This window comes from Mizuhopecten yessoensis, unplaced genomic scaffold (assembly GCF_002113885.1).
Source record: "Mizuhopecten yessoensis strain PY_sf001 unplaced genomic scaffold, ASM211388v2 scaffold5519, whole genome shotgun sequence".
Lineage (NCBI taxonomy): Eukaryota > Metazoa > Mollusca > Bivalvia > Pectinida > Pectinidae > Mizuhopecten > Mizuhopecten yessoensis.
The window spans coordinates 1,047,412-1,060,296 of NW_018406089.1; the positions used below are offsets into that span (position 1 = coordinate 1,047,412).

Below are 12,885 nucleotides of genomic sequence, written 5' to 3' on the forward strand. Positions count from 1 at the left end.
TAACATAGCAGCCTATATTGCCGGGAAAATGTCATTATAACCCGTGGATGTATGAAAACTTGGTTGTGATTTTCGGGTGAGCCTGGTTTTAGCAGCCACCTGTCTTAAGAGGCCAATTTCTGCCGGTCCCTTGAGTGGCCTCTTGATACATGTTTGACTGTTTACGACTTTTCTGTGTTGTCCTGGTAAAACATCTATTGTATTGTTAATGTACTGGACATTTATGTCTTGATACAATGTCTGGAATTGTGGCAGTCTGAAAATAGTTTGCATCCAATTTCAGTTTTTATAAGTTTGTTGAAATCTTTCAAACTGTGCATGTACAAGAGGCCCAGAGGGCCTGTATCGCTCGCCTGAATATTTAAGCAGTCATAGCAAAATATATTCATTAAATATTAACCTGTACTACAAATATTTCACTCGCTATCTTTGTTGGCTCCATCTGTTGAAACTACCAACCAAATATTATTATATGATTCTATACCCATGAGTTCTCAAGAAGAAGTTGTTTGAAGTGTTTGACATATTTTCCCCTGTACCCTTGTAATAAGGTCAAGGTAATATTCCTTCTCAAACTTGGTTGGCTCTATCCCAAGAAGCTACCAACCAAATCTTATGAATCCATTCCTTCTGGTTCTTCAAAACAAATAGTTTGAAATGTTGTTGACCTCTGTGACCTTTAAAGTAGGTTAAGGTCATTTTCATTTGTAAACTTTAGTGAGCTCTATCCCAAGAAGCCTCCAGTCATATATATAGAGTTTATACTTTTCAGTTCTTTAAAAGACGTCGTTTGAAGGGTTTGACACATTTGAACCCTGTGACCTTGAAAATCGGTCAGTCATTTTCATTCTCAAACTTATATTTGTCGGGCTCCATCACAGAAAGCCACCAGCCAAATATGAAGATTCCATACATTTCAGTTCTTCAAAAGAAGTCGTTTGAAGTGTTTGACATATTTGACCCCTGTGACATTGAAAGAAGGTCAAGGTCATTTTCATTCCCAAACTTTGTCAGGCTTTATCCGAGGAAGCCATCAGCCAAATATGAAGATTCCATACCTTTTAGTTCCTCAGAAGAAGTCGTTTTAAGAGTTTCACATATTTAACTGCTGTGACCTAGAAAGTAGGATAAAATTATCATCCTCAAACTTTGTCAGGCTCTATCCCATGAAGCCACCAGCCAAATATGAATATTCAATACCGTTCAGCTCTTAAGAAGAAGTCGTTTCTAAAGTTTGACACATTTGACCCCTGTGACCTTGAAAGTAAGTCAAGGTCATTTTTTGTTCTCAATTATTTTCGGACTCCTACCAACGAAGATTTCAGCTTAATATCGTGACTCTAGGCCTGTTTTTAATGAAAAAGTTGAGAGACGTAGGACGGACGACGGACGACGGACGCCGCACCATGGCATTAGCTCATTTGTCTTTCGGGCAGATGAGCAAATAACCAAAGTGGTATTATTATTTATTTATTTTTTAATTATGTATCACGCCTTTTATATTAATAAATATACTTGTCACACCTGTTTGTGCCGTCCACGTGTCCACCTGAGTATTTGTCACCTGCATTGTACTGTCATGTTATTGTCTTGTCACGGGATTGCGTGTTCGTACGTGCACTTGAGAGATTTCACATGTGACATCATTCCCGTACTACACATGAACAGTACATGACGTACATGTATCATATTATATATCATTCGAGTAGTGCAAGAAGTCTGCCTCCTGCATACTCCTATTCCTTTTTTGTTTAGGCGATGTCTCCCCGGGGTATGCTTCGCCCTTAGCTCTTGTGAGCCGTTAAAACGAAGGGAAATGGACATTATATCAGTAAAGCTATATATTTTAGAAACATGTTAATAAATCTTCATGTTTTTCTTGCCTTAGACTGTTTTATTCAAATAAAGCCTCCCAAAACCTTTTATTATTCGACAAATCTCACGATGGATCAAACGACATTTCATTGAACTAATGGCGACATACCTGTATCAGCAGTGAAACTTCGTGTCAGTTGAGTCGTTTTTACGTTGTACAAATGTCTGGATTCGCGTGCACAATATGTTTTGACAATAATACTGTGATGAGTGTTGTATAGACCATATCTTTATCCGGTGATACCTCGCTCAAACAGGTGTGTCACGATTGTTACTGGCGTTATCCAACTTAAACTGTACAATCAGCGATTCCTGACGTTCTCCCTTTACGCGTAGATCACGTATACCATTCAGTTGTTTCTCATATTTACGGTCCCTGCAGGTAGGGCGTAAGAATTGTACCTGATGCCCCCATTGCAGGATCGTAAGAGGCGACTAAATTTGGGAAATTATCGTTTCTCTTCTTTCTAAACAATTTTTTTTTCCGGATGTCTCCCTTGACAATGCCTCACTTTTGGCCTTTAGTTGAGAGTTCGCTCCTGAGAGGAAGGCTTTGGGTTCTGTCCCCTGGTCGAGACATACCAGAGTCCGTAACAATGGTAGTTTCTACTCCTGCTTAACGCTCAGTAATTTAGGAGTGTGACGACTAGTTCGCCCATTGTCAGTATACTGTGATCGGGTGGGGTGTCCTGCTTGGTGTCCTCGGAAGTATATTTCAGTGAGGTAGCACTATAAAGTCGGCATCAGTTCTGCGCTATCACAAGGAGACAAACACGAACATATGACAGCCTCCCAAAACACACGCATGCACTGCACGCATGCATCTTGCACATAAGGAGGCCGTCCTTAAATGACCATAGCTGTTGATAGAACGTTAAACAATACTAAACTAAACTAAACTTGAACAAAATGAAATGAAAACACACGCGTTTAAAATAAAAAAATACCCTCGAAATTTCAGCTAGTGCAAATAACCCTCGACGCTGTCAACAACGTAACATCATATAATATGTTTACATTGCAACGCTTTATCTTTTGAATGAAACCACTAATGAGCAGCGGACTGGAGAACAGAAACAACTGGCCTGCGTTAACCCTAGTTATTAAAATAAAATCCCAAGGGACCTGTCTTCATACGATCTTAGCTTTTGAGAGAACATTTTACTCTGGGGAAAAAAATTCCCGAAACGTCCAACTTAATTTTATTGGATATATTACATAAAAAAACATTTCATTTTCTGTATAATTGCAAGGAATGATTGTATCAGTAAAAATAGTTTGGAACGTAATTAAATGCGTTGGGCACCGCTGCATTGACATTTGATAACATAGTTTCCTGCCGCGACACATAATGAAGGCATAACTCATGCATTGCACGGGAGCTACGAGCTACGTATATAGTTTGTGTTGCTACGTATACTGTCGCAGCCAGCAACAGTCGCGCGTGACCATCAGATATGTCTAGCTGTTCTGTAGAACATAATAAAAGGGGTGACAGCGAAGTGGTAGCGGACGGAAATGACAAAGGAGGGTGTGCACCTTTATAGTCTCTCGATGCCTTGATGTAATAATGTCATGACAATATATAAATACGTTTTTGTAAGCGGTAAGATTGATTACCAATATGACCGACAGGGAGGTGATACTGAATACATCGGCCGCGGTTGGAATGTACACCAGGTGCTTTATTACTCAGGAACCGGAATTCGTCATAAATGAAACAAACGAGGGTGATTCTAAGAGTTGTCTACCTACTGTCGTAATGGGATCTGATGATTACTCTCCATTATACAAAGTTATTGCAGTGATAGTTCCTCTTATTATCTTCATGATCGGAATGCTTGGAAATTTATTGGTGATCGTCGTGGTTTCACGTCGGAGAAGCATGCAGACTCCGACCAACTGTTATCTTATAAGTTTATCGGTAGCTGACTGCCTCCTACTTTTGTCAGCAACACTTCCCTCTATACCAGAGCCCCTCTTCCGACGAAACCACTGGCCGTGGGGAAGGGCCATGTGTTCTGTTCTCGTATTCGTACAATATCTTGGCGCCGACGCGTCGGCTCTTTCAATTACCGCATTTACTTTAGAGCGTTACATTGCTATATGTCACCCAATGAAGGCACAAACAATATGTACTGCTCGCCGAGCTAAGCGTATAATTATCTCACTCTGGTGCTTTTCTGTGCTTTATTGCACCCCCTGGCTTGGATTGACTACTATGACGTATAACTTAACCTGCGACGGGTCGGCACCCCTTCATAGTTGTACATACAGGTTAGAGCGAGAATCGTATCTGTTTTATTACATGACGGACTTTTTCATCTTCTATGTGTTCCCTTTACTTTTGTCCGGGATTCTCTACTCGTTCATTATCAGGATACTTTTTAACAAGTCAGCATTAGATTCGGACGGAAGCAAAGCTCCGGAATATTCCAGCCGTACACGTCAAACGTCCAATTCCCGGTGCCAGGTAGGTTTATTTTATATAATCAATATATTTAAATCATCATATATAAATAATGAACCTTGATCTGATGACTAGTGCTAAAGCGAACTTTTTATAATACAATTATTTTGATATTACGTACAGATAGGAGTACATATTGTATCAATCCCGTCAGGTTACGGGAAAGAACGTCGATGCTGTTTCAAACTTAATCGTAAGTGGTTATTAATGTGGGGATCCGACAAAGTCAGTTTTATTTTTGGCTTGCCGGAGGACACACAATAACATTGATTTGCTCCACTGAGACAGTTTTTATTAGATCTCCTACCTACGCTACATTTCGGCGTTGTCGCCGCAGACACCCGTCTGTATATGAACTCAGAGGTTGCGTGGACAAACCAACAAGAACTTGTATCTTATAAAAGGAGGGTTGCCGACTAAAATGCTTCACTTGACGAAAACGGATAAGCTTGAGATCATTTTGCAGAAATAAAATCTAGGGCTATGTCATATGGAATGGCGTGCTATTCTTTTATCATCCTTGTATGCAATGAGGTGAAATTGAAAAACGGTAAAATATTGCATTTTATTTTGATCCATTTTTCAAACGAGTTTTAAACAGCATTTGAATTAATACAAAATAAAATAGCAGAAAGTGGAGCGCCTTGCTTCATGCATCTTTTTCCACTAAAAAACAAAACGAGTTTATTACCTTGGCCAGAAGCGACTTTCTGTTTACGATTATGATTACATAAGATTTATTTCGAAGAAAACTATAGTTGTAATTTCAAAGTAACTTTTCAAAATCGTTCTCTTGTTTCATTTATGACCTTATCCTAGACTTAATTACTGCAAAACAAATCAAGCTGAACCATTACGGCAAACTAAAGCATTAAAGCTGACGTTATTCATGATGATATGATTGAACTTTAGTATAATATTATACATACATATTTACCATCGTATGGCATTGCCACTATATAACCCTGCCAAATTCAGTTGGCATTCATATAGGCTATGATTGCCATGAACCAATTGTTGACGTCGTAATTGTTACGTTGGATGCCACTGACCCTACTTGGGCGATGGCTGTTCTATTCATTGAACAAGCATACACGATACATACATTATTTTTACTAAATGTTGAATAATAGTAAATGTAATTGAGTTTTCTATGAGATGAACAGATTCTAAAAATGGTAAATATAAGTATTGAACTGCTTTCAGTTGGCATTCATAGGAAAAAAGAAATTTCAACTGGACAAAGGCAAATCCAACATGAACCGCTAACGCGCTTCATTAAATTTGCCTTTGTCCAGTTGGCATTCATATTACCTATGGATGCCAACTGAAAGCAGTTCAATGCTTAAATATTTCCCTTTATTCGGAAGTTCGGGGAAAGAATAAGTTTGCTGTATCCAACTACATGTTGTATGAGGCGAATTGACCATAGTTTATATGATACCCCTATTGCTGCACTTAATATCTGTATTTCCTTTACCTTTTTGACAACGCTTTCCTGTCGATTGGTGTGTCGTCTCCCTGTGTACCGATTGGTGTGTCACCTCCTTGTGCACCGATTGGTGTGTCGTCTCCCTGTGTACCGGTTGATGTGTCGCCTCCTTGTGCACCGATTGGTGTGTCGTCTCCCTGTGTACCGATTAGTGTGTCGTCTCCCTGTTTACCGATTTGTGTGTCGTCTCCTTGTGTACCGATTAGTGTGTCGTCTCCTTGTGTACCGATTGGTGTGTCGTCTCCCTATGTACCGATTGGTGTGTCATCCCCCTATGTACCGATTCGTGTATCGTCTCCCTGGGTATCGATTGGTGTGTCGTCTCACTGTGTACCGATTGGTGTGTCGTCTCACTGTGTACCGATTAGTGTGTCGTCCTCCTGTGTACCGATTGGTGTGTCGTCCTACTGTGTAACGATTAGTGTGTCGTCCTCCTGTGTCTGATTGGTGTGTCGTCTTCCTGTTTTGTGCCGATTGGTGTGTCGTCTCCCTGTGTACCGATTAGTGTGTCGTCCTCCTGTGTACCGATTGGTGTGTCGTCCTACAGTGTAACGATTAGTGTGTCGTCCTCCTGTGTCTGATTGGTGTGTCGTCTTCCTGTTTTGTACCGATTGGTGTGTCGTCTCCCTGTGTACCTATTTGTGTGTCGTCTCCCTGTGTACCGGTTGGTGTGTCGTCCTCCTGTGTACCGATTGGTGTGTCGTCTCACTGTGTACCGATTGGTGTGTCGTCTCACTGTGTACCGATTGGTGTGTCGTCCTCCTGTGTACCGATTGGTGTGTCGTCCTACTGTGTAACGATTAGTGTGTCGTCCTACTGTGTAACGATTAGTGTGTCGTCCTCCTGTGTCTGATTGGTGTGTCGTCTTCCTGTTTTGTACCGATGGGTGTGTCGTCTCCCTGTGTACCGATTGGTGTGTCGTCTCCCTGTGTACCGATTAGTGTGTCATCTCCCTGTGTACCGGTTGATGTGTCGTCTCCATATGTACCAATTGGTGTGTCGTCTCCCAATGTACCGATTGATGTGTCGTCTCCTTGTGTACCGATTGGTGTGTCGTCTCCCTGTGTACCAATTGGAGTCTCGTCTCCCTGTGTACCAATTGTTGTGTCGTCTCCCTGTGTCCCGATTGGTGTGTTCTCTCCCTGTGTACCGGTTGATGTGTCGTCTCCCTGCGTACCGATTGGTGTGTCGTCTCCCTGTGTACCGGTTGATGTGTCGTCTCCCTGCGTACCGATTGGTGTGTCGTCTCCCTGTGTACCGGTTGGTGTGTCGTCTCCCTGTGTACCGATTGGTGTGTCGTCTCCCTGTGTACCAATTGGTGTCTCGTCTCCCTGTGTACCAATTGTTGTGTCGTCTCCCTGTGTACCGATTGGTGTGTTCTCTCCCTGTGTACCGGTTGATGTGTCGTCTCCCTGTGTACCGATTGGTGTGTCGTCTCCCTGTGTACCGAGTAGTGTGTCATCTCCCTGTGTACCGGTTGATGTGTCGTCTCCCTGTGTACCGATTGGTGTGTCGTCTCCCTGTGTACCAATTGGTGTCTCGTCTCCCTGTGTACCGATTGTTGTGTCGTCTCCCTGTGTACCGATTGGTGTGTCGTCTCCCTGTGTACCAATTGGTGTCTCGTCTCCCTGTGTACCGATTGTTGTGTCGTCTCCTTGTGTACCGATTGGTGTGTCGTCCCCTTGTGTACCGGTTGGTGTACCATCTCCCTGTGTACCGATTGGTGTGTCGTCTCCCTGTGTACCTATTTGTGTGTCGTCTCCCTGTATACCGATTGGTGTGTCGTTTCCCTGTGTACCGATTGGTGTGTCGTCTCTCTGGGTACCGATAGGTGTGTCGTCTCCCTGTGTACCGGTTGATGTGTCGTCTCCATACGTAACGATTAGTTTGTCGTCTCCCTGTGTACCGATTGGTGTGTCGTGTCCCTGTGTACCATTTGGTGTTTCGTCTCCTTGTGTACGGATTAGTGTGTCATCTCTATGTACCGATTGGTGTGTCGTCTCGTAGTGTACCGATTGGTGTGTGTCTCCATGTGTACGGATTGGTGTGTCGTCTCCCTGGGTACCAATTGGTGTGTCGTCTCCCTGTGTACCGACTGGTGTGTCGTCTCCTTGTGTACCGATTGGTGTGTCGTCATCCTGTGTACCGATTGGTGTGTCGTCTCCCTGTGTACCTATTTGTGTGTCGTCTCCCTGTGTACCGGTTGGTGTGTCGTCTCCCTGTGTACCGGTTGGTGTGTCATCTCCCTGTGTACCGATTCGTGTATCGTCTCCCTGGGTACCGATTGGTGTGTCGTATCACTGTGTACCGATTGGTGTGTCGTCTCCCTGTGTACCGATTGGTGTGTCGTATCACTGTGTACCGGTTGATGTGTCGGCTCCATATGTACCGATTGGTGTGTCGTCTCCTTGTGTACCGATTGGTGTGTCGTCTCCCTGTGTACCGATAAGTGTGTCATCTCCCTGTGTACCGGTTGATGTGTCGGCTCCATATGTACCGGTTGGTGTGTTGTCTCCCTGTGTACTGGTTGGTATGTCGTCTCCCTGTGTACCGATTGGTTAGTCGTCTCCCTGTGTACCGATTAGTGTGGCATCTCCCTGTGTACCGGTTGATGTGTCGGCTCCCTATGTACTGGTTGGTATGTCGTCTCCCTGTGTACCGATTGGTGTGTCGTCTCCTTGTGTACCGATTGGTGTGCTTGGTGTGTCGTTTCCCTGTGTACTGCCGTCTTCTTGTGTACCGATTGGTGTGTCGTCTTCTTGTGTACCGATTGGTGTGTCGTCTCCCTGTGTACCGCTTGGTGTGTCGTTTCCCTGTGTACCGATTGGTTAGTCGTCTCCCTGTGTACCGATAAGTGTGTCATCTCCCTGTGTACCGGTTGGTGTGTCGTCTCCCTGTGTACCGATTCGTGTGTCGTCTCCTTGTGTACCGATTGGTGTGCCGTCTTCTTGTGTACCGATTGGTGTGTCGTGTCCTTGTATACCGATTAGTGTGTCGTCTCCCTGTGTACCGGTTGGTGTATCGTCTCCCTCGGTACCGATAGGTGTGTCGTCTCCCTGTGAACCGACTGGTGTGTCGTCTCCCTGTGTACCGATTGATGTGTCGTCTCCCTGTGTACCGATTTGTGTGTCGTCTCCCTGTGTACTGATTGGTGTGCCGTCTTCCTGTGTACCGATTGGTGTGTCGTCTCCTTGTGTACCGATTGGTGTGTCGTCTCCCTGGGTACCGATTTGTGTGTCGTCTCCCTGTGTACTGATTGGTGTGCCGTCTTCTTGTGTACCGATTGGTGTGTCGTCTCCTTGTGTCCCGATTGGTGTGTCGTCTCCCTGTGTACCGGTTGGGGTGTCGTCTCCCTTTGTACCGATTGGTGTGTCGTTTCCCTGTGTACCGATTTGTGTGTCGTCTCCCTGTGTACCGATTGGTGTGTCGTCTCCCTGGGTACCGATTTGTGTGTCGTCTCCCTGTGTACCGGTTGATGTGTCGTCTCCCTGGGTACCGATTGGTGTGTCGTCTCCTTGTGTACCGATTGGTGTGTCGTCTCCCTGTGTACCGGTTGGTGTGTCGTCTCCCTTTGTACCGATTGGTGTGTCGTTTCCCTGTGTACCTATTTGTGTGTCGTCTCCCTGTGTACCGGTTATATTTTAACTTGGCTGTTGCAAGGACGTTAAAAACTTAAGAGAGTAACAATTTTCAAAAGATTTGTTAGGTATTCAATTAAAAGAAGGACGGTTTTAAGTGTTATAAAGCCCTCAATAACTTAAAATGTCGATGAGCCGTAAAACAGTACAAAACCAAACTAAACCCACATAGTGATCACTTAATGTCCTGCAGTGGATAACAGGTAAATCCTTTTAAAAAAAACATTGGGTGTCATATACACGAAACCTTAACCATGCATGATATTATAAAATTGCAAAAAGGCTTTAGCATGTGTTAAAATTAAGCATTGGGGAATTTGGCACAATGCTTTTTGTAAATTGCTTTTTCGATGTTATGCATCGTGGGTTCTTTTTCAACGACTGTTAGTATCAAATTGAAATTCATCGTGAATTCTGTTTAGAAGAGATTGCAACAAAACACTAGTAAAGGGGGTGGAGCATGTTGTTTAATTTCGGACACTACACATACTTTATAATGGACCGTACACAATGTAGCTGTTGCATCGTCGTAAAACCTTAATAACCACTTCATTCGATAACGTTGTAGACATATCCTGAATCAGGAATGCTATTTCCGGACCTTGATGATTAGAACAAAAATCCTGAAATAGTTTATACGAACATGTTTACCGAACTCAGCTCATAGGAAAATAGGTAAAGCTTGTCTAATCTGATTAGTTGCCAAGCGTGACTTTTATTCTCCTTGTGGTGTTAACAAAAGAGCCATAGGATTACTGTCTGTCAATCTTTTAGTGAAGCTAATGGACAGAGACAAAGAAACCAATGAATGTCCGTACAGGCGGTTGTAAACATATATCGTAACAGTGTAATGCTTTTGAGAATCATTATTACAAAGTACAAGAATTCCATTAATTAAAAAGTAAAATAAAAAGAAGATATATGACGGAAAAACAAATGAACAAATTCTATCAAATAAAATTTCTTTTTAATTAATCGTCAACCCAATCTTGTCATAAAGAGGTCCAATGTTTTAGCAACAATGTTATAAACAATATGAAAATGTATATATTGCGAATAATAATCATGTTTTTTTCGTCATCTGTTGACACCGTCTTCATCTGAATGGTGGTCTATAAAGTGACATTTCAGTGTGTTTGCACGTACACTTGCCCTACCCTCGGTATCTACAGTCACCAGAGAGTACCTGCATGTACTCCCTGTAGGTTGGGCGTAAGAATTGTACCTTCTGCCCCCATTGCATGATCGTAAGAGCCGGCTAAATTTGGGATCTTATCTTCTTGTCTTCGACAGTATGTTTCAGTGAGGTAGCACTATAAAGTCGGCATCAGTTCCGCGCTATTACAAGGAGATAAACATGAACATATCGCAGCCTTCCAAAACACACGCATACACTACACGCATACATGGGGAGGCCGTCCTTAAATGACCATATCTGTTGATATGTAATTTTTCTAATGGTGTTTGTACATTGGTATATACCTTCTTATAATATATCATACATGATAAATGAATTCTCCGTTTCATTAATACTACTTTAGAAATAATAAAATAAGCTTTACAACATTTATGAAGCAATATGTATCAGCTTAAATCATTCATTCGTATTGGCCTGGATGGTAGCGCGCAGGTTTGGTTTATTTTGTTTGATTTTTTATCAAGACTTAGGTCATTTACAGACGTGCAACCATGTGTGTAGGTGGTCTCAATGATTCAATACCCTTTCATGTCTGATCGGGGATTGCTATGTTTATTGTATTGTTTAACGGTCTATCGACAATTTGAGTCATTTAGGGCCAAACAACAATTTTAAAAAAGACACTCACAAAAAATGAATACATGATAATTTCATTATCACTTTCTATAGATTGGTTCCCCACAAATTTGATAGTAAATACATGTACACTTATAACTGGAACCATCCAACGACAACTTCACATAATATAACATGCTGAAATATCATTAGATTTTAGAGCGAAATACGGTTTATATTGGTGCTGGCTTAAAGTGTCGAACATAAGTGTACTTCGGAAGAGTAAACATTAATAGGTTATTTGTATAGGGAGCATTGAAAGTGAGATTGAGTGGAGAATTTTAGACGGTCCTTGTTTGAATGACATCACAAAACAAAATATGACAATGATATCGATTATCATATAGAATTATTTCTGAATGTTACTTTCATCTAATGTTTACATTGCAAATCTCATGCCTGATTTGGTTTGGTTTTATTAGTCTCAACGTGCTATAAACAACTAAGACCATTGAAAGATGTGTCTCCAATTGTGTAGTATGTGTGTGTATGTGTGCTGGGGCAGGTAATTGTGTTGTTTTGTTTTACGGCCCTTCGACAATTCAGGTAATTTAGGCCCAAACAATGATGTAAAAATAGACATTCACAAAAATAAATACATAAAAACCAGAAACAAAAAAGAGACAATGTGAAAAAAATGTCGAAATATATCGACAACAAACGAATTGGTTAAAATACATCATATATTGTTTTAGAAATTAAAATTGATTGCAAATAATCATACATTGATTGCATCAAATAAATGTTTTATAGAGGGTACATTATAGAATCTGTCACGTATTTGTTTGAAATCATCGCATTAAATCATTAAGTGTTTGACTATAAATGGTTGGTAACGTGCATGACAATTATGTTGGTCTTCCTTACGTAAAATGTAACTGTTTGATGTAGGTATGGCCTTATCGTAGAGGATAACCTCCTCTCTCCGGTCTGCTCTACCTTAGGGTATGTTGGTGTATTTACCTTTTAGAGGTAGCGCTGATCATGCCATTACTTCAGATCAATGTATTTATCTCCTTGAGAAGCTGAATTGATGTATATCATGTATTACTGGACGCGGCTCTGTCGCACTCGTTAGACATGGGACCTCCGGTTCGTTTTTTCTCTCATTAACTTGTCAGTAGGGTTTGTGATATGCTCGGACTGACAAAACATCCACTTGGCGGATATTGTTTCCCTGTCGCTTGTTGGCGAGTGTGTTTGCCCTACGCTGTGTCAGTTAATCTACTACCACTGAACACTTCATGAAACACTGATAACACTTAAAAGAGCAACAGTGTCCATTTATTGTAACCATCGATTTTATTGATGTCAACATGTGTCAAATTTGGTTGTAATGGAATAAACAATACTACCATACAAAACTAAATCAAACTGAAGCTGATATTGTTAAGATTAACCCAGTTGATTCGTTGAATACGTTAATCATTTATATTTACGTTGAATTGGTCCTTGTCATTGGAATTGAATTTCTGTTCAATACTTACTTGTCATTCCTTTTGTACAGCTGCAGATTTTATTCTTCAGTTTCTGTTTGTTTATTATATTGTGTAGGTGTCTTTTTATTATCATTGTTGTTAGGCAAGGTAGGACTGTA

General features: G+C 41.7%; 1 protein-coding gene across 1 annotated transcript in view; it reads left to right on the forward strand.

Annotated features, from left to right (window-relative positions):
* The first annotated feature begins 3,331 nt into the window (after positions 1 to 3,331).
* Positions 3,332 to 12,885, forward strand: part of LOC110450859 (thyrotropin-releasing hormone receptor-like) — a 48,567-nt gene continuing 39,013 nt past the window's right edge. Inside the window, exon 1 of the mRNA XM_021498631.1 lies at positions 3,332 to 4,348. Within this exon, the coding sequence (XP_021354306.1) occupies positions 3,500 to 4,348 (849 nt within the window). The 5' untranslated portion in view covers positions 3,332 to 3,499. The remainder of the gene's footprint in view (positions 4,349 to 12,885) is intronic.